General features: G+C 37.8%; 1 protein-coding gene and 1 long non-coding RNA gene across 3 annotated transcripts; both read right to left on the minus strand.

The window, feature by feature from the left end:
* Positions 1 to 1,307: 1,307 nt before the first annotated feature.
* LOC126807996 (cytochrome P450 3A24) lies at positions 1,308 to 16,390 on the minus strand. 2 transcript variants are annotated; one of them, XM_050533018.2, is made up of 15 exons: positions 16,290 to 16,390; positions 13,953 to 14,040; positions 10,465 to 10,561; positions 10,292 to 10,344; positions 9,425 to 9,521; positions 8,203 to 8,316; positions 7,494 to 7,582; positions 6,163 to 6,314; positions 5,492 to 5,628; positions 5,147 to 5,243; positions 4,854 to 5,011; positions 4,435 to 4,523; positions 3,845 to 3,982; positions 3,499 to 3,661; positions 1,308 to 2,619 (listed from the first exon to the last, which is right to left on the minus strand). In XM_050533018.2, exons 2-15 carry the CDS (start codon positions 14,030 to 14,032, stop codon positions 2,536 to 2,538), a joined length of 1,548 nt encoding a protein of 515 aa, XP_050388975.1. In that variant the 5' UTR covers positions 14,033 to 14,040; positions 16,290 to 16,390; the 3' UTR covers positions 1,308 to 2,535. The 2 variants fall into 2 exon arrangements, with proteins under 2 accessions (XP_050388975.1, XP_055959143.1); XM_056103168.1 differs by lacking the exon at positions 10,465 to 10,561.
* A 2,517-nt stretch (positions 16,391 to 18,907) lies between these two features.
* On the minus strand, positions 18,908 to 22,522 carry LOC130014317 (uncharacterized). Its single transcript, XR_008789270.1, has 3 exons — positions 22,304 to 22,522; positions 22,013 to 22,148; positions 18,908 to 19,171 (listed from the first exon to the last, which is right to left on the minus strand). It is a non-coding gene; the product is annotated as an uncharacterized LOC130014317 (long non-coding RNA).
* Positions 22,523 to 23,443: the final 921 nt, after the last annotated feature.

Raw genomic sequence — 23,443 nt, forward strand, 5'->3', positions numbered from 1 at the left:
TTCAGTGTAATAGCTGGATTTATCAACAGAGAGAGAGAGAGGGGGGGGGGGGAGACAGAGGTTAACGTCCACTCGACACAAACTAGGTCATTTAGGGACTAACATATGGTTCAATTTTATTTCATTAATTCGCTTGCGCGTAGGGGTCTTTAGCAGTGGGAGGAAACCGTAGGACCCGGAGAAATATGGAGCTTGAGCACGAATGGTAAAACAGGCACTCACTGCACTTTTCAGGCCCACACCTTTTAATGTGATACCATTTACCACCATCAATTTTAGGATATATTCTTTTCTTGATCGCATTTGACCCACCCACTCCATCCCGAATTAATTATTTCCTGTTCGTTTTACACAGTGGCACATTCCAGCTATCGTTTCCAGCACAGATTATTCTGCTGGATCTGTTGGAAATCAAGTGCCTGGAAGATCATCGTCTAAAATTTGATCTTATGAAATATTCTTCTTCGTTAAAGTAGCTAAGGCTTTAACTCAATATCATCCACCGCCCTCGACATTGAAAACACGAATTATTTGTCAATTTAAATCAACACTGATGTTGTGATCTTACCGGGAAAAGATGGACTTCGGATATCCAATATTTAAAGGAGCTAAATCGCTAATATTTGGGACCTAGTAATTGACCCAAATGGCTAGCAACTCATATAATAATGTAATCTGATTGTATATAAACTGATTTACATTCAATTGTTTCCGTTTTGACTCTAATTTCAAATCAGTTATGTCCAGCGAAATACGGCATGAGTCTCAACCGAATGGCAATTTCTAGCGTCTGGTTATTCCAGTCTATTGCGTATGCTCTCCAGATAAGATATGGCGTCACCGTTTGACACGAGTTGTGGAATATGTCTAGCTTCGTTCTTTCTGGTCACTTGTTACAAATGACGCTGAAACGCACTATGGTACACGATTCGTGTACCAATGATCAGAAGCCTACCTTTTCCCGGTAAGATCACAACATCAATGTTGATTTGAATTGACAAATAATTCTTGTTTTCAACGTGTAAGACTTTGGATTATATTGAGATAGAGACTTAGCTACTTTAAGACAAAACAAACATTTTGCCATTGGTACACGAACCGTGTATCAGAATGCGTTTCAGCGCCATTTGTAACAAGGAACTCCAAGAACGGGGCTAGACATATTCTACAAGTCATGTCAAACGGTGACGTCATATTCTTATACTACCCGTGTAGACTGGAATAACCAGACGCTAGAGATTGCCACTCGAATGAGACTTCTCGCGTATTTCGCCGAACATAACTGATTAGAGTAAAAACGGAAATGATTAAATGTAAATCAGTTTATATACATTCATATTACATTATTATATGCGTTTCGACCCGTTTGTGTCAATTTGTAGGTCCCAAATATTTGCGATTTAGCTCCTTTAATTTATCGTTCGAAATGAATTATGCATAGCTTAGGTTCCAGATATACGAATTAGAAATATACAGTAATTTATATGATATATACAAACATTTATTTTTATATAATTTACAACAATATACTTTTGATAATCTATACAATTCCAAACTAGGTTATTTCGAGACTAATATATGGTTCAATTTTATTTTAATAATTCGCTTGCGACTATGGGTCTTTTAACAGTGGGAAGAAACCGGAAGACCTGTAAAAAAACCCGATGCTGGCTGGGCGGACCGGCGAAAAGCACGCCGATATACCATATAAAAGCCCAAGCTTCATATAGATAGGGTGATTTTTAAAATGAGTAAAAACTTATTTTGTACAACTCACTGTACGGGCCATGGGAATTGACATAAAATTAACATTGAAAATTCTAATTCAGATTCCCCCCCCCCCCGCATCAAATAATATAAAGGCTACAATATCATTTATCAAGCTGTTAGTGAATAATATAATGACTACGATAATAATATAATATGTTCAAACTGTTAGTAAAACCTATAACGTATACAATATCATATATAGAACCGTAAAATTTTTCAAAATGTTAGTAAATAATGGTATAAACGGAGTTTTATTCAACCCGGGCCACTTTTGAAACATGGCATATCATTAACATTCCTTTTGGTGATTTTGTCTGTAGATCCAAAAGACATGGAACGGATAATTTATATAACTTAATGTATCAGAATCTCATTTTATTTGAAAGGGGTCAAGTTTTTCATCTACTTGAACCCCTGCATTCTATATCATTGGTCTAGAATACACAATATTCCAGCAAATCTGATTAAAACACAGATCCTATTTCGTTTTCCGTTTTATATAGTTACGTATCTTCACTACATCAAGGTCTGGAAGGGTTGTTAAATAACACGTGTGTTGAGCCGAATTCTTATCGCGTAGCTGAGAGAACTGTGAGTAGACATGCCCAGCGAAAGAAAATAAAACCAAACAAAAATCATATTTCCACGAACTGCCATTACAACCGGCGCGATCTTCGTGAAGATGATGAAGTATAAAAAAAACGAAACAAAATATCGATCTGTATATTAATCGGCTTGTATTCTAGCGGTCCGGTTTGGGTTTATTTAAGACTGGTTAACAAGATCTACAGCCACTATTATTGGTACTTTTGGTGACAGAAGACCTACATTATTATACTCCAGTTTCTCCTGAAAAATATATTTAAAAATGTCTAGACGATTTCCATAGCCCTTCGCCGAATAATTAATAATCGCTATCCTTTAAATTTCGAGGGAATTTCTATAATAGAGGTTACAATGAAAGCAATAGATTAAGTGAGATTTGTCTAAACACGGTTGCTTTAAAGGCTCAAACCTGGAACAAATGATTCACTTCTGCAACATCATGTCCTATTATGTTGGCCATATTTGAGATTAAGATTCAATTTGTCCAAATCATTTTAAAACTTAAGCCGCGGGGAGCGCGGGGGGGGGGGGGAACCCAGAGAGAGAGAGAGAGAGAGAGAGAGAGAGGGGGGGGGGCTGACAGGCGATCACATCGTTGGACAGGCGATCATACTCCATGTCACGCATCAAAGCCACCCACACGTGAGAAGGCAAGAAACGGTGCGGGTGAATAAAATGGAAACGACAGACAGGATGCATAATAATAAAGAAGCCTGCCAACTCAAAGGGATATCAGTTTATAAAACTGAAAGTATACGAATATCCGGGCAAGATCAGCGTCGATCATTTCAAGTAAATGGGACGAAAACAGTAATTGGCAGTTGAGATGCTGTGACCTGCTGTGACTGAAACATACTGGTAGAATTGTTGAGTTTTTATATGGAGTCTCAATCGAAATATGGTCGACATAACAGTATGATCTAGAACGCCTCTATTTTTTTTTTCTTTTTCTTTTTTTTTTTGGGGGGGGTGGGGGGTCAACTATGCCAGACCTTATAATTGGATAGTAATCTCTAGACCATGACCAGCAACAGATTCTCCAGTCATAAAGTTTAAAATGCGAAATACAAAGTGATATTGTGGGCGATCTTAACTTATCAAATATAATGGAATTAAACTTACCGGAGTCTCAGAACATTTGACAAATCGAATTTTCCTAAGTGCGTACACCAGTGCTATTTTAGTTTCCACCATTGCCAGTCTCATACCAATACATAACCTTGGCCCATAGCCAAATGATAAAAATGTGACCGGGTTACTTTCTTTTCTCGTAGCAGGGTCAAATCTGAAACATGTAAAGACGAACAAAAGATCATGTCTCAGATTGTACTGCAATTGGATTAACGAGGAGTCTATAATTTTTGCGCATCTGTCGAGAAAACCATAAACTCATATTCAGTCTTGAGAAATAACATCATAACAACAACAACAACTGTTGTCAACCTCTAGCAATTAATCAATGTCTTACCTTTCTGGTCTGAATTCTTCAGGATTTTCATAGTTTAATGGGTCATGTTGGACGCTATAAATAGGAATCATGACCGTCGTATCTCTCGGGATATGAATCCCTTTAAAACTAACATCTTCTGAAGATTTGCGATTGACCCTGAATTAAAATAATGCAGTTAGTTTCATAGGCAAGTGATTAAAGTAGGACTAATCGCTAACCTAGGCAAATATCAATATATTTGCAACTTCTCTATGTGAGAAAATATCTCTAACTGTATATTACACAAGTTTGCCAAGGTATAAAACCAATTTTCCTAAGAAGATAAAGGGAGCTAAACCTTTTTTATTTAGTTAACAAGATCAACGCTTACGCTTTATTATACGTCCACGTTCTGTCTTTGATTGATATTGTAGTTTTTAAATGAAAAGAATGAAAGGCTGCAATGGCTGCTGTGAATACAGTTTCCCTACGTTATTTGGAACCATATTTATCATTATGTTCATTGACATTAATAGTAAAATATCAAGTTGAGCAATCACATGAATGTAGACATAAATAAATTATATCAATTTGTTCTTGGTCTTCTGAAAATAAAGTATCATACATACATAACAACAGGTGGGTTAATTCTAAGTGTTTCCATAATAACTTGTTCCATATAGGTCAGCTTATTTATATCATCGTAAGTTGGTTCTCTCTACAAATAAAATAAAGTACTATCGATCCATAAATACAGTTAAATAAATATAGTCTCATCCATCTATAAATACAAACTAGATATATTGGTCTAATTGTACGTAGACTTTACCCGGTGAAACTACCAAAGATGTCAGACTCATGGCAAAATAATAAAGTAGTTTCGAAAAAAAGTGATGCATTATCCCCTGTTACAGTGATCAACCATATTACTGTTGAAATGCTCAGTTTGTTGATAATGAAAAGAGACGTGAAAAGATACCTTAATTACGTAGACGCCGCTGTAATATTTCGGTATTTGCTTAAATCAAATTTCTCTTTAACTACTTACATCACCAACATGTGCTTCTATTTCTTTTATCACTTTCTCCTGTACTTCGGGATTTTTCGCCAAATTATATGCAACAAAATGTAAGGTATTAGCCGTTGTTTCGTATCCAGCAATAAAGAAGAGGAATGCTTGGCCAATTATTTCTTCTAATGTTAATCCTGGTAAATATATAAATATTTTAAAAATTAAAGGACAGCATCAACCACATAACTATACTATATTAAATTTTGGCGACTTTTTGTTAGTTATGTCATCTTTTGTTATTAAGAAGCAAAATAAAACTAAAAACATACGTTTTATAGCCTTTGTCTGTGTTCCATTAGAAACCTTTTCATCATTGATTTCCTCGCTTTCAGCTTTCAATAGTAGTTGTAAAAAATCTGTCCTTTGCTGAAAATTGGCAAATTGCACATAGCGGTCAATTATTTTTTTAGAGAGAGAGAGAGAGAGAGAGAGAGAGGGCATGCCACTTGACTCAATGACAGACCATATATATGATGCAACGCGCATGGCTGTAAGTTACTCATACTTTCAGCAATAACATTATATTTTCACTGAATCAAGAGTTATTTACCGCCACATACAATACAAGTATTATTATTGTAAAAACTTAAATTGAACATTTAAATTTAACTTACTGATCTGGTAGCTTCATCTTCTGTTTTTCTTTGTTCTATCATGGCCTTTATGGACCTAACAAAGAAATTGACGGGGCCAGCCGGAAAAAATCCAACATCTAAAAGTTTAAGTAACGGTTTCAAAAATGGAAAGACCACTAAAAAAAGAAAAAAAATATAGATAGAAATTATATTTCTATGTGAAGAATAACTAACTAATAAAAAATAGGGAATATTATAGGGAAAAAGCAGAAATTTAGCTTTAGATCACATTCCTACTAAAGTTTAGTCAATGGGTTGTCATATCTGCCAAATATGTATTGTTCAAATAGTTAAGGCATATGCCATTTCTTCTGATAAAGTTTACTAAATCTAAAGTGACCGGGTCTTTGAGCTGAAAGTTATTGTCTTTGATTCAATAGGTGCTAAGATGTAGTTTTCGTTCTAAAACAAGCATCGATATAGTATGGACAAAAAAACTGAGTATGACGTCATCGAAGCCATCTTGGATTTGTGGCGTAATATTGATGCACAATTGTCAAAGATACAAGCATCCCAAGTTTCATGTCGACCGTACATGAATTGGCTGAGCCTTAGGATTTCTCGAAGCGTGTCATCCAGAGAAGAACAACACCATGTAGAGTATGGGGACCACCAATCCCTAGTTCCAAATCTGTAGTTCTAAAACTTACTTGAAATAAGCATAGCCGTTGATGCCAATCGGGTTTCTGCAAACAGTTTTCTCGCATTGTGGACAAGAGGTTCATCAGGATTAGTCTGTGAATCTATGTCCAATCCGAACGCTGTTGTGGCTATTACATCCATGGTATAAGCTCCGAAATACCTATAAATAAATACAAATACCGTCGTTTACTTCTTTCCGATTGATTTTTTGGTCTACGTTACATACATGATATGTGCTATCCTTTTCGGTCATACTGTCACAAAGTATTTAATTTTCTATTTTATAAAATACGAACTATTATTTAGATTCTGTGAACTTATTGACCTAAGCTGGTTTTCATAATAGATGGTGTCGACTTTTCAACTCTATATACATGTACTTCTGTTTAGTCACGTTCTAATTAAACATGTAATTAATCCCATTTGTCATTTACAAACTACATATTATGATCTGTGCACACGCTCTGCATTAATTCAAAGGAATATGCACTGGTCAGTATAATCATACCATGACCTGATAATGACTTCAAAGGAAATACGCAGTGCAATTGGGGCTATATAATCAGGCGTTGGCTGACAGTTAGGGCGAGAAGAGCGGGGGGGGGGGGGCAGGGGCTTGGACGAGTGTATGGACTCACCCGAGTTCAGCCGCTGCCTTGGCAGTGGGGCAGAATGGTGGAATTAACATAGTTAGATGTGTTGCTGTCGTAGACTAGTTCTTATATAGTTTAAGTTCCCGTATTGTTGTTGTATGTATGTAACTGTAGCTGTTATATGTTCCCGTTGTAAATAAATCCTTTATATACTAAACTGGTCTACTGTTATCACAATACAGAGGTCAAGTCCAGACATATTAACTTAAAAGATGTACATGTAGTTAACCTTACTCGAGTGTATATTAAATGAAAGCCGATAAGTACCCTTCGCCCTTTCTTGCCATCGCGTTAAATAAGTAAAAAGGCGAAGCCTCGACAATTGGTCCTGATCTGACTATAGAGTTCAGCAGGAAGGCAAGAAATAATCAGTGCGAGGCCTTATTTCTTGCATTCTTGACTTCGCTCTGAACCTCGTAGCAAAGAGAGACCGCAACGGAACGAGAATAGGGTACTTATCAATAACTATTAATTAGATTGAGTGACATTTGAAGAAATTGAAGAAGAGAGGCTAGAATGATCGACATTACATACACAGGAGAAGTAGCTAAACGCTTGCCAAAACGAGTCCAATACGAGTCCTATACGTAAATCGCAATTTTGATGTCACATCCTCAAAATTGGATATTTATTGTGAGCTCCGAAGTTGCTTTACTGTGAAATTTCTTTGAACATTGTTAACTTACCGCTTAACATCAACTGTTTCGCCTTTCTTGGCTTTCGTGACCAGATTATCAGATAATAAACCACCACATTTGTTGATATTCCCTATCATCTATTTATAAATAACAAAAAAAGATTTTTATTTTCTTATGCTACGATTAATGAGAAATTAAATTACTCTAGATATTTCGCCTTTCGTTTTTTAATGGAAGTGACAAATAGATAAAACACTTTATATTTTGATGTCAGATAGCAGCATGTAAACAGGAAGTGACGTAGGTAGACCAACAGGAAAATGTTTAGTAATTATGATTTTTTTTAAAAATAAAAAACTGCATATCTGGTTTGTACGTTATTTCCGTCTTCATAAGCCCAGTCGTAGCAGAACAGCAGGGTGTTAACCCCATTTTATATATCCCTATACCTTCGGATATCTGAGATATTAAGTGGATTTGATAATATCTGTCACATCTTAGTTAAAATGTAAAATAGAGACTTCGTTATAATCGTAGCAATGGTACTTGACACTAGCAACTATGGGCGCTATTTCCTGTCAAAACTTAAAACATTCATAACTTCGAAAACTAATTTCTTTTTTCATTGTCGATTTTTAAACCATTATAGCAAAAACCACCAGCTCTTTACCTAAGTTTTATATAATGCATCTTTAATAGCATTGTTAGATTTGAGCTATAATTAAAAGATGTTAGGCATTTAACTGTGAATACTTACCAGTTTTAATTTGCCGGAACTGAAAGTCGGCGTTATGATATTTCTGATCCGTTTCCAGTCTGCACCACCTTGGAAAAATACCCCCTTTTCCACATACGCTCTTGCCACTGATACCTATCTCAGGATAAAGAAAATTGCAATTAAGAGACTTAAAAGCATGAGGAGCGGTGCCGGATTTATTTGAAGAGAGGCCCTAGGCTATTCTTCTTAAGAGTCCCCTCCAAATACTCCATTCTCATGGCTAGAGGAAGAGGAAGTTTGTTTTAAACACAATTGAGCAAAGCTCAAGATCATGACGGATTTTTAAGATTACAGTGCGTGTAATAAAGGCATAAGAAAGTGTCAAAAATATTATACACATTGGCCCGAGCTCCCCCCCCTCCCCTAGAACTTGGTGCTTTATGCATCAACTTGCCAAGCTCATAGATAAATCCGGTACTGATGAGAAGTAACATTGGGTGTTATATCAACACATAAACCTATGTCAGTAATTTCCTTAAGTTATTATCTTCGTATAATAACCCCGTTCTAGATGTACTACGGGGGTCCTTATATTATTTCAAATACACGGAGATCTTTATTTTATTCCAAATACACGGAGATCTTTATTTTATATAAGCTAGTCTTCACTGGTTACATTTTCATTCGTTACCTTCATTTTACGAACAACATTTATCCAAAATAAACTGATTATTTAACATTTATTTTAGAACATCAACGGTAGATGAAAAAAAAAACTTCAGAGATTTTTTTTTTTTTTTGGGGGGGGGGGGGACTTTCGGAAAGGCTGATTGTGCCATGCCCCTAGCAAAATGTAGTATTATGAATATAAACGCAGGTATTTAGGTTGTCAAGTTCCACCCTAACCTTTAATTAAGGAATTAGAAAGATTATTTTCGGTGGTGGTATTCCTCATAACAATATCTAACTAGGTTATGGTCTTATGAAAAATAAACAAACTGAAATCATCAGATTTGGTCAAAAATAAAATGGCGGATTTTTTCTTGTAGGATGACAATTTGACTTCGTTAAATATTCTATGCACAAAGCCTGTATCCAATGATGTATTGATCTGTCGAGCCAGCATTCCATAATTATACCTTATTTAGTATACAAATCATCAATTATTAATACAAATAACCCAATTAAATACTTCATTCTAACCTTAATCCAGGAGGTTTGGTTCATCTAAGAACTATTTTATTCACGCATTTGAACCTACCCGTCGATCTGTAAAATGTTGAAAATCTTTCACAAGAACTTCCTTCAATATATCTAAATCGTTAATAACCAGACTGGGTTCCCTGCCAAAATATAGCCTGCAACATATTTAACAGAGAAGACATACACTTTATATCTAGGGAACCAAAATAGATTCATGGGTATGGCGTTGGGCAATAACTCTTTGAAATTCGACAGGCTTCGGTGTTTCATTAATGTGAATAATGCATATATTTTGTAAACAGGTGGTCACAAAGAATATGAATATGTTAAGGTATTCTCAAAATTCAACAGAGAGAGCAAGGGTCATATATATATATAAAAGAAATTGGTGGAAATTGTTGACAAGAGTCTGCAAAGTTAACAAGGGACATAACCCTAGAAGTAATTAACAGACATGTTGCGTCTGAATAATGTGAAGATCGTTCGAGCGTTCATAAGATGTAACAGAATAACCAAGGGCAATAGCACTGTAAACAACATTAATAAATTTTAAAGACATAGGGTGATAATAGATTGTAGAGTGTTCCCAAGAAGGTGCTTGGAACAAGTAAGTGGAACAATCGAATGTGTGTGGATTCCGTTATAATTCGAACATTGGAAATACACATAGAAGTGAGGTTGTTGTGATTCAAAAAATCGACCAATTACACATGCACGGATGGCGTCCATGTTCCATCTTAAGTGCGTGACTGTAATAATCGGATGTTAACTACCTCGATATTTCGAAGTTAAAGACTTATTTTTGTGTAAATTACTGAATTGCCAATTTTTCGCCTCGATCACTGACATAACCAATGTATATAAACTTGAAATCAATAAGTCGAAAACTTCAAACTCTGGTGCATCCACGAGATTTTTAACTTACCCATAAACGGGTCCATATTGTTTTTTCCATTCCTCTGTTTGTTCGACCAATCCCTGTAAACAAAGAATAAAAGTTTGTTCATTTTAAGATTCTAGTGTATCATTTGTCCGGTATTGTTTTACTAAGAATTATTTGTTCATATAAGAAATAAAAAAAAATATCATAAGACCCACCAGATGTTTAAAATCCAAGATATTGCCAAAAAATATGCGTGGTTTTGGACCGGGTATGCCCATTTTTTCTAAGGCTCCGTGACCGTTTGTACCATAGCTATAAAATGAAATTAAAGTTGTTATTATAACAAGTGTTAATATGTAAAACAAGGGCTGATAAGTGCCTAACATGCACCCACCAACACCTCGTTTGCCTGAACCGTGTTTAGTATATAATGTTACATTTAAGCTATAAATATTGTCATTAGTTCATGGTTCCCTCTTCTCAGTGGTGTAGGACAGGTGGTCTGGCATAGGAAAACGTATGGTCGTTCGGATGGGACGTAATGCCCCATGCGCGTAATGGAACTCTTGACAGTTGGAATTCGAAATAATAGTAGGCCGTAGCGCCGCTGAACGGGTACAATTTCCCTCGGTGAACACTGCATGGTGTATGCCCTTCCTCATCAGTCTACTCGGTGCAGAAAAGTAGGGCATTAAACCCCATTTCATCTCCCGGTGGAATTGAAGTGTGCAGAGTATCCACAAACAATAAATCTTGTATGGTTACACTTTCATAGCTGATTCACCAAAAATATAATAACAAGCCAACAGTGAGGCTGATGTCCCCCGCCGAAATCCCAAAATAAATAGATGACCAGGGGCGGATCCAGGAATTTTTGAGGAGGGGTTTTGCCGGGTTCTTGAGACAATGTATCCATCCCTCCCGCATGGTCTCTATCGTCATTTTGGCTTATATACATACACATTGAGCTTTTTAAACAGAGAAATTCAACACCTCGTTTGACGTCAATTTTTATTATGAATTAATACAATGACATTTTGTGATTCAATTTCATGGATGCAAAGCTTTAATTGTGATATCACACAATGTCTATATCATTATCTCGTGCTTTGTGTGCCCATCCTGAAAGCACGCGACCGAGAAACTTTTCTCATAAAAAGTGTTAATTTACAAAAAAAAGATAGGTAATTAGGGGAATTTAATAGACAATTTCATACAGATGACATTATAATTTTCGTTGTTTGAAGGTTCACAAGGTTCTAAAAACTAAACCAAGGGCCGTAACTCTGGAAGCAATCTACAGAAATTGTTCAAATTCGACAGGCTTTTTTCGTTCTACTAATTCAAATAATGCATATAAATTTCATACAGATCGGATGATAACTTTTGTTGTTCGAAAGTTCACAAAGTTCAACAAAGTAAATCAAGGGCCATAACTCTAGACGTAATTGACGGAAATTGCTGACATTCAATAGGCTTGTTCGTCTTCATTTCACTAATTTAGGTGATAACTGAAACTCAATAGGCCTGTTCGTTTTACTAATTTAAACATGCATTATTACAAGTCTTTCTTTAGGCCTGAAATGTTATATAAATTATCAATTAGACATTAATTAACTTATCCAGACCATAAAAAACTCTCGATGTCAAGGCTAGCCTTCGATGTAGGCTGGATTAGATTCCTATATGCCGCTAACGGCCAAAGATAATTAAATCAGAAAAAGTGGATAATCGAGACTATGCTAACAACAAAACACATACTTATGGAAAACAGCTACTAGTGTATTTAAAGCGACGTTTCGTAGAGCATTCTCTCAATGTTATCTCTCTCAACGCGAGACTATGATGTTTATATTAATGATTTTAGTAATGATAAGCGAGACTATGCAAAAATTTCACCGGCTTCTTTTTCGGCTCATAGTGGATCAATTTGACTGAAATTTTCAGCAAATTACCTTTACACTATCTAGTTTTTAACTATTATAGCGAGAACTGCCATCTCTTTATCTTATCTCCCATAATATATCTTTAAATGATACATATAAATTTCATACAGATCAGATAATAACTTTTGTCGTTAGAGTATTTACAAGGTACAACAAAGTGAAACAAGGGCCATAACTCACGGCGTAATTAACGGAAATTGCTGAAATTTAATAGGATTCTTCGTTTCACTAATCTAAATGATGCATATCAATCGGATGATAACTGTTGTCATTAGAGCGTTCACAACATTCAACAAAGTGAAACAATGGCCATAACTCTAGATGTAATTAACGGAAATTGCTGAAACTCAATAGGCTTCTTTGTTGTACTAATTTAAATGATGCATATAAATTTCATACAGATCGGTTCATAACTTTTGTCGTTAGAGCGTGCACAAGGTGCAACAAAGTGAAACAAGGGCCATAACTCCAGAAGAAATTAACGGAAATTGCTGAAATGCAATAGGTTACTTCATTTCACTTATTTAAATGATGCATATCAATTTCAAACAGATCGGATGATAACTGTTGTCATTAGAGCGTTCACAAGATTCAACAAAGTGAAACAAGGGCCATTCAGTAGGCTTCTTTGTTTTACTAATTTTAATGATGCATATCAATTTCATACAGATCGGTTGATAACTTTTGTCGTTAGAGCGTTCACAAGGTGCAACAAAGTGATTCAAGGGCCATAACTACAGACGAAATTAACGGAAGTTATTGAAATTAAATAGGCGTCTTCATCTCATTAATGCAAACAGCATATATCTATTTCAAAACAATCGGTTGATAAATGTAGTCTGTAGAGTGTTCACAAGAAATTGTGGACGATGGACTGACGGGCCGACGGACCGACGGACGGATGGACGGGGGCGACGGCAATATACGACCACATTTCCATGTGGGCGTATAAAAATTATGTAGCTGAGCAGGGGGGGGGGGTCGACCCCCCTCCCCTCTGGATCCGCCCCTGATGACACATTAATTAATCGCACATTTATTTTTTTCTCAAAAGTAATAAGCAATCAAATTGATTATCAACTATACACTAAGTTACATCACTCTCTTCAGATAGAATCAAAGTTATCTTGTCCCAAAGCATCGACCAAAGAAATTGCTTAGCTATGCTTAGCTATGTTTAGCTTTAGCTCGAAATGTTAATCATTGAATTCCATCAAGGCATTTGCCAAATAATCACCTACACCAAGTTTGACCATTCTAGCTCAATTAGGAGGTTTATTGTGTTCCAAAGTCTCGGCCAATCAAATTGCTAATCGCTCTGCTTACCCTGAGCAGAAAATGCTCAGTATCGAACTTAGTCAAGGTATTGATGTAAGAAAACTATACACCAAGTTTCATCACTCTCACTTAATTAGAACTAAAGATATCGTGTCTCAAAGCATCAACCAATCAAATTGCTTATCTCTTCTTACCCTAAGCAGAGAATTCTCATCTTCGAACTCCATCAAGGCATTGGCCTAATAAACACCTACACCAAGTTTGAACATTCTAGCTCAATTAGAAAGAGATTTATTGTGTCCCAAAAAGTGTGACGGACAGACAGACGGACGGACGGATGGACGGACGGACGAACCCATTTTAATAGTCCCCTGCTTTCTTCGAAAGGCGGGGGACAATAACAATAATCACAGGTATCATAAAATAGTATTAACATGTTTCAATGACATAAATAATGCTAATATAATAATAATACTCACATGTAGAGTAAAACCACCGTTAATATAATCAACCATGTCCACGTGGGGATATATTCAAATATATCTAACCAACCCATCATTTAAATCACTAAAGGAAAGAATAACAAAATTGTTCAAACTGATCTGGGGGCAATTATATGCATATGAATTGCGAATAGACTGGGAGAAAATGTTATTGGTCCTGAGTACTGATTATCAGAAATCATTAAAACCAATTATCATTGATATAATATGCAGACCTCCTAAGATCCACAAGCAACATGTGTATGAATGCCTGATTGATGGACGCATTTGATGAAAATTAGGCTAAAAGCCACTGTGTGAGGAAAATTGAACACTCTTGCATTGTTGAAGTAACCACTGTATGTAAGATAGGTTGTCGGGCAACGACACATACGCCGACAGCAGCTAAATCGTCCGTGGAGTCGACAAGGGTTGTCGCATATTTTGTTAGTAATGAAAACATTAACACAATAAAATCGTTATAAATGTGTATAACGTAGATAAGGTCAATGCTGAGTTCCACCCGATTCTGTGTTAAACAGTCGAACTAAATAAAATAAGTCCTGACATTTTAGCTCATCTGGTGGATTTTCGTTTGATTTAACTCTACGTATAAACGCACTTTAAATCAAAAATTGTATTTATTAAGATAAGGACAGGAGGTACTCGAATAGAATGTCCCAGTTTTGAATTCCTGAGCCTTGAGTTTATAGGCATAGTAGCGCAAGTGGGACTGGCAATGATTATGTTACCTAACCACTAGGAGTACATCAAAAAGTTTTATTCTAGTACACACGAGAGTGCAAGCACGTAAAGGGATGATTGGGAGTTTGAATTCGATGAAGAGGAAGTGCAAACATCTCTGTCGGACCTCCATCATTTTATCATGTGGTATGATTGCCAACCTTATTGTGTGTCATCTAATTTCATCAGAATTTATTTAAGGACGTTAAACAAGAGGGTATGAATGGAGATCGCCATACATTTTTTTAGTGGCTCTGGATTGTTGTTGTAATAGATGCCCAGAAAGTAAGCAAGATGGACTGGGAAGCGAATCACCCAATGAAACCATTACAAAATATTCTCCACCAGCACAGATATCATGAATGGGCAATGCTAGCCATTACCAGTGGTGGGATACCACCGCAAAATGACCCCCCCCCCTTACTTCAGAGTAAGCTAGACCAGTTCAGACATGAAACCAATGTAACTCATTGCAAAATGTTCAGTATCACCATAGTCAACATGCATGGACACTACCAGGCTCTTCCAGAGTTGGGTAGCTCGCAAAATACGGACCACCAGAAGTAAGCTAGATCAGCTCAGACAAACTCATTTAAAATGCTCAGCACCACTCGGGGTATCATAAATTATGTGTACCAGACATTTAAAGTGGTTGGTTACTCCGCCAGATGCCACCCCCTCACCCCTACATCAACTCAGGTGCAAACCTTCTGGACATTAAACTCTCTATCTCTCTTTCCGCCTGACACACTGATCAGCAGTGAATATTCGCTAGGCCGCTCCCATCACTGATAAGGAGAGAGAGGGAGAGAGAGAGAGAGAGAGAGATGGGGTTTAACGTCCACTCGACACAAACTAGGTCATTTCGGGACTAACACACAGTTCAATTTTATTTCAATAATTCGCTTGCGCGTAGGGGTCTTTAGCAGTGGGAGGAAACCCACGAGGTTGGACAGGCGGCCGTCTCCTTGCCACGTACAACTGGGGAATCGAAACCACGCCAGTTGACTCAATGACAGTCCGTATGATACAGCGCGCACGTTCTAACCATTCGGCCATCCTCCCTCCCCCCTCACTGATAAGGATGACATCGATGCGACAAGTTAAATTCTAAAACATCTTTTTTTTTTTGTTATATAACATTAGAAAAATAAATAAAGACGTTTGAAGTATTTTATAGTAAAAAATATTTCCTATTTAGTGTAATTGGGTATTAAAATGATTAAAACGCACCATATTGCCCGAACCAGTAACATGTTGAATGCAGTCATCTTTACAGAGATATTAGAAGACTTTCGTAATCCTCTGTGAAACAGATTGTTTTCCCGAGTCCAGAAAGAAAATAAAACATACAAATATCACGTGACTGGGTCATAAACTAGGACACTGTATAAAGAGAAACGAGACCTTTCCCTTGATTACTGAATGGCGGTTTTGATCCACTGGATATGTTGTGAATAAGAATTGATCTAGGTTGCTTAAATATACACTGTACACAGTGTACACTATAGCACAGATTTGTCGATAGTCTATATAGTAAACCACTGGTTGGTATACAAACTAGTTCATAGCAAAAATCTAGTTACATACCTTTCTCGGTCCGTGTCAACATCAAACTGCACCTCACACTTAGCTTTGTATAACTGCGATTGAGTAGATCTAAGGCACTCTGTATAACTTATCAAGCCGAGGCCACACTGTGGGAACAGGTTACGACAAAACAAATTGAAGAAAATAAAATTTGAGACTGACGCACGTTGGGGGGGGGGGGGGCTTAACGTCCACCCGACGCAACCTATGTCATTTCGTGACTAGCACATAATACAATGTATTTTAATAATTCGCTTGGGGTTTTTTTTTGGGGGGGGGGGGGGGCAAGAGTCGGGCCTAGAGCATATGAGATTTCACTAATGGTTGGTTATCGCAAGTGACAACCGCTATAATATATAAGGTAGTTCATTCAGAGGTTTCGGCCCCAAGCCAAGCTTATCCGTAACAGGGAGTAGAGTTTCTCCAGGTCCCCCAACTGTCAAAGACCCCCCCCCCCCCACAACCGGAAATGAATCATTGAAATTGTACCATATGTTAGCCCCGATATAACCAGTTTGTATTGAGTGGACGTTAAACACAATTTCTCTCTCTGATTTTGGTTTTTCGTCTAGTATGTCGGTCCATCGACTGAATTAAAGAAAACTATGGTTTAGGAACAAGAATCTAAGAGGAAAAAAATATGCTGTGAGGATGAAAATATGCTATAACGTTCATTTCCACATAGATCTGCTGACAAATGTGGCCGTGTAAATGCGGCTTCACTAATATTCTACATCTAGTCAAAAAAATAGCTGACAGCCGATCACAATTTGTATATGGACACAGTACACTTTTAATTTCACCATGTTAATTCTCGTCTCGTTTGAACAGCTCTAACTTTTCCCCAAATTTTCGTGGAGTTGAATGCTTTCTACCACCGATGGAGCAACATGTAGCAACCTCTTCCTCAAAAGAATGTATGGAATTCTTAAGATATACAAACTGAAAGTAGCAGATTAATAAACATGCAACTGAACGATCCTACATTTCAACGTAACCAACCGTCTTAACTCTTATTCTTCCGCCTCGAAATCATTAAAATTGACCAAATCGTGGAAGAAAATAAATATTCAAACTCTTTTCTTCGATTCTACACCACAAAGTCAACAAAACTGTCGTGCAAAAGGGGAGACAAAGGGAAAGGCTGTAAATAAATTTTGCACTAGATGTCCTATATACTTGAAATATAAGATCAAAGAAAGGTCAAATTGTTATGACTATCAAATAACATTTGTGCGTGAGGGATTACTTAATATTACTCCATTATCGTTACCGACAAACATATATATACCACTAAACACTATTTAACTGAACTAAAACGATGATTAAATATGAGCCTAAATATAACCATTAATATATTATATACAATGACTTGGGGTTTTGAATTTACCATGTTAGGAGGATAGGTTCCTTTGAATGCCAGTGTAGAATTTAGAAGGCCAGGATAGATTTAGAAGGTATATCACATGCTATTTGTTTTGTGCCCTCACTGACATGTGGCTGTACTTTTGTCCGTCGTGGCTAAAGCCATCACCCGACCGACTTTAAATTTAGCCACTGACCAAGAAACCTATTTATTTTCACCAATTTCCCCATAATTACTATCGGCGCTACCGTTCTTGATCAATTAGACATATCTTGTGGATGCTATGGGGGCTACATTTACCAGTTCAGGAGACGAATAGGGCCAATGATTTAAGATAAATATTGCCTGAGTTATGGTCCTTTGTCACCTTTTAAATTAAGTCTTGTGAAACCCGTGGATACACGATTGTCAATCGGGAACGGAACGTCCCGTCCCGAATTGCAATCGAATGACAAGTAATTCATCCCGGTCAGCGATCTACGAGTAGAATCATGACGTAATTAAACAACGGATGTGTTTGCAGCTGTAATGGCTGGTTAAATTATTTTCTTATCTAGTCGGTGCATCCGTTTTATCCCGAAATCCCAATTTCCCTTCCACTAGGTTGTCACCATTTTGGGGAATGAGAGAATTCAATTCCGGAACGTTCAGTCGAGTATCCCCACAAGAGGATGAAGTTCTCATCCGATAAGACTTGAAATGTGTACACAGTTTGTATTTTCATCAACTTGATGCCTATTGATCAACGATAATAAGTGCGGCTATTGCCTTTGATTACTTTTGAAAAAAACATCGTCCATGCCAATCTGTACACGAATAACTGTTTCCACCATTTAATCTAAACGATGTGTTTACCTTTATGCGGCTAGTTCCAGACACACGACACTTAAAGGGTATAATGAAATGAAATTGGGTTTTACGGCCTGCTTTACTGCATCAGTCGGACTAATGGGGGCTGACATAGGTAATGTAGTGTGCTATGGATGGACATTTTGTCCGGACAGCGGGTATCTGCCGACCTTTCAATCAAGAACCAACTGTCAAAAGATCTTATATGTGCATGGGATCCTGGTGTTTCGCCGTATCCAAACGACCATACGCTGGTCTTTGCCAAGCACACTACTCTGCGTCACTGACAACGCTGAAAAATCCAAATGTGCTCTGACTGCCAGCATCAGGACTGGTAAGCAAAATGAAGGGCTATAGCAGGAGCGTATAACCAAGGAAAAAAAACTAAATATTTGTGCTACAGTTGTTATAGAGATAGTGAAATTTATTAGAAATATCACATTGTCGATGTTCGATTAAGTAAGTCTGGCGGGGGCAATAGATTCCTCGTAACAAAGTCGTACACTATCAGACAAACCGGTTAGCATTTTTAACATATGCGCCATTCTCTTCAAGTCCGAGTGAAAGGTGGTATTACCACTTGCCGGTAATCCATTTACGTCAGTTCCGGTTAAAAGCTCACTTCTGGTGTTCAGCAGTAACAGGTAGAGTTCGTATAGGTTGGCTTCTGAAAAAGAAATAACTGCATTTTTAAAGATGTGTTAGCGTCTATTTAATACTAACTAGGCCACTTCGAGTCCAACATATGGTATACTTTTTGGCTACTCTTTTAGAACGTTATGAATTGTGTATGTAGCAGGGTTTCTATTCATTTTTGACAGACTTTTTGAGATCAAGAGGCGTCCAGGAGGTTCATTCCCATATCGCCGACTCACCGAGTTTTAGGGGAAAAATTTTGGTCGACGTTATGGGAATGAGTGGCCAAAAACAATAGACCCAAGCTGAAGGATAAACCTCATTAAGCAGATAATTTTGGGAGCATTTATTTTTTTTTTAATTTATAATACATAACATAACACAATTTTAAATTTTTGCACGCAGTCCAACATAGTCCAAAAATTTTTAATAAATTCAGTCTTCCTTGTTCATATCTATAACATCGTTATGCACTCTAAGGAGTGCGGTTTCAGTGCTATGCCCCTCTCGATAAGCAGACTGGAATTTACCGAGCAGTGAGTTTCGAGTGAGATAATCTATTATTTGAGATAAAATGATCTTCTCAAGCAATTTTGCTAAAAATGAAATATTTGACACTGGTCTATAACTTTTGAGTGCATTACGGTCAAGACTTGTTTTTTTAATCAGAGGTCTTACAATGGCCTCCCTACAATCATCCGGAAAAATACCAGAGGAGAGCACATCATTTATAATAATCGTCAAAGCTGGTGCTATTTCATCCAGACACTCTTTTAGTAGTTTTATAGGAATTGGGTCCAGAGCACATGACTTGCACTTCATTCGACACACCACTGATATTACATCATCAACATTCAATGGCTCAAAAGCAGAGAAATTACACTGGGGTGGGACATTAATGTCAGTATAAGGGGGGGGGGGGGGGGGTCAACAAACTTTTCACGAATCTTAATAATTGTTTCGGCAAAAAAGTCAATAAAGGTCTGTGGTAAAAATCAATTTCAGTGAACTATATTAATAATGACTGGTCCCTGCCTCATTAACGCTTTTAATCCGCTTTAATCCAATCAAAGGGTGCCGCGGTCGACTTTCCAAAACTCGGTGAGTCGGCGATATGGGAAGACCCCGTCCAGGTTCCAGGAGTGGTACCGAGGTTGTTATCCAAACAATTATAGATAAATACTGCAACAAAAGTTATAACTTCAGCGTATTTATATAGGAGGGTTGTGTCATTTAGTTAAAAAAGTAGGTGGTTTATAAATTTTAACCACAACGCGCGTTGTCAAGTAATGATAACTCTACGATTTATTGGCGACATCAGGAGGCAGACCACCATTAAATCTCACCATTTTGGTACCCAATTGTAGTTTGTCTATTTATAGCTATTCTCTCTCTCTTTTCTCCCCTTTTGCATTCCCTTTTTTGCTGATTTTTTTGGTAAATATTCATGATTTAGTGGGGAAAATGAAATGGGGTTTAACGTCCTACTGTTCTGCTCCTATACGCCATACAGTGTGCTATGAGGGAAATTTTGCCCGGGCAGCGGCACTATCGCCTACTCTTATATCGAATTCCAACTGCCAGGGGATCTTTTACGTGCATTCCAATATATACACGGGGCCTCGGTTTTTCGTGTCATCCGAAGGACTAGACAGCTGTCCTTGTCAGGCCCTCCGTTCTGCACCACTGACAAGGGGAAACCACGTCGGAAAATCCTGATGAACTTTCTCGGCCAATGCAGGGATCGAACACCCGACCTCCAGGTTAGCGAGCCAGCGTCTTAACCAACTAGCCACCGTGGCTCCCGATTTAGTGGGGAAGGACGACAGTTAACTGGTTGGTTACGGTGATGTATACGGCGAATAGTTAAACGTTTTTAGTATGCTACTTCAAGTTGGTGTATCTCACAATTTTGTTGGTCAACCTCTAAAAATTTTGGTGCAAAGACATGCCCATTTGTTTTTCCGTCTGTAGTGAAAAGCATGCAGCCCAACGAAGTTTTGGGGAAAAGTTGGTGCCGGGCAAAGAGACCGGAATTAACATTGAAGTCAATGGGGAAATTAATGGTGGTCTGCCTCCATCCGACTACAGTTTTTATAATTGACTGGAAAATGTTCTAGAAGGGAGACAACTCCACATAACGTTATTTGGATTTGCACTGGTACTTCTTTCCACATTGACTTCAATTTTAAATCATTTTTTTAAAAACATTCCAATGATTATTAAACCTTTATAACCACAAAGAGCCCAATATGTCACAATCACTTACAAAATATTGAAGATGTTTGATCTTTTCTACTTTTGGCTAGGCCTGATCAAGGGAATCCATAGGTATGAAATGAAATGAGGTTTAACGTCCTACTGTTCTGCATCGACTGGGCTATGATGAAGACGGACATACGCTATACAGTGTGCTATGAGGGAAAATGTTGCCCCCTATGGTCTACTCTTATATCGAATTCCAACAACCAAAGGACCTTTTACGTGCACTCCAATGTGTACACGGGACCTCGGTTTATCGTCCCATCCGAACGACCATACGTTGTGCCTTGCCAGACCCTTTGTCCTGCATCACTGACCAAGGGGGGGGGGGTCCCTATGAACTTTCTAGGCCAACGGAGGGATCGAACACGGGATCAAACATCCAGGTTAGTGAGCCAACATCTCACCACCGTGACTCACAGGAATCTATAGTCATTTTTCAAGATACTTTCTTTTTTTGGAATGTCTTGGATTATCTTTTGAGCTTGGCATAGCTATTGTTACGTACAAACCCGGAATCGAACGCATGATTTGCATAGATAACATGTCTCGTGGTCTACATTACACGCGTTAGTCCACGTTTTGTTCATTTATATAAAATCACCTTTACCTTGGTTTTTCTCATTGAAACAATGCTTAATTATTTCGGCAATTTCGGTTTTTTCGGTTTGTTCCAAATCATCTAGATCTTGAAGACGAACGGGAAATAACACTGTATTAGTTAATTTTTCCACACTTCTTGAAAACTAAAAAGAAAAATTTCAGAACAATGATAAGTCTAGTGAATTCCAGAAATGTAAATTAGGGATAAAATGTACAAATTTAATTCAAAATGTTTCTTTTTTAAAATAATGATTTAGATTAGCTTAAAACTGTACTATTGCTTCACACGGCTACGTACTTCTCTCAAAATTGAGACTAGCCCTCCAGTACTATTCAGTGTTCCATCTGTGGCCATATTTAAATATGGACATAGGCCGACAGTTATATCTTCAGATAGATAATAATAATATCCGGCGACTGCTTGATCAGCAACGAATAAAAATCTTTCAAATATTCCTTCCCTAAAACTGCATCGTTCCACTCACTCCACCACAAGTTTCACTAATGACTTACGGTCGCCTTGGCGATGCACGCTGCATGGTCCATTATAGAAACGCAGGGGTGCATAGGTAGAACATGTAACTCAGAAATTAACTGAGTCGGTAAACAAAAAAAAACAAGCCATCAACCACACTTGACCGAAGTTTTCTACCAGTAGGGTGTTTTTAAATATGCGAAAAGTAACTGGTCATAGTCTATGTCACCTAGACGTATGTTTACAATAGACCAACCCAAGGGAAACACGATGGCTCAGTCAATTGCTAAAGTCCATGGCTCACTAAACAGGAGGTGCGGGATTTTCCAGCGCAGTGTCCCCATCTCAGTGATGAAGGGCAAAGGGCCGGTCTAGGAATAGCGTCTAGTTCGTTCGGATGGGAAGGAAAACAGAGGTATCGTGTGCACGTAAAAGAACCCTTGAAGTTGATCAGGTGTCCATGGAAAAGTTTCCTCATGGCGCATTCCCGTCTTCTTTTGCCCGGGGGTGTGGGGCGAGAGGTGGTCGTTATATCATAAGGTCTGTCATTGAATCAACTGGCGTCCTTTCGATTCCCCGGATGTACGTAACACTAGGAGTAGGGTCGCCCGTCTAACCTCGTGGGTTTTTCTCTCCGGGTTTCGTTCGGATGGAATCGAAAACCGGGATCGCGTGTATACTTTGGTATGCTGCACGTAAAAGAACCCCCATAGCATACTGTATTGCGTATGGCCGTCTTCGATATTCCAGTTACAAGATCACAAGGTCTGTCTGTTTGGTTTCCACTCCCCGCTTGTATATGGGTTTTCTTTTGACCCCCCCCCCCTCCGGTTTCCTCCCACTGGCACTGCTAAAGACCCCTACGCGCAAAATGGACCATGTTAGTCCCGAAATGACCAAGTTTGTATCGAGACGATGTTAAAATATAGCTTAGCTCATTTTCGTTTGTGGACTCTGGTTTGA

Source organism: Patella vulgata, chromosome 9 (assembly GCF_932274485.2).
Source record: "Patella vulgata chromosome 9, xgPatVulg1.2, whole genome shotgun sequence".
NCBI lineage: Eukaryota > Metazoa > Mollusca > Gastropoda > Patellidae > Patella > Patella vulgata.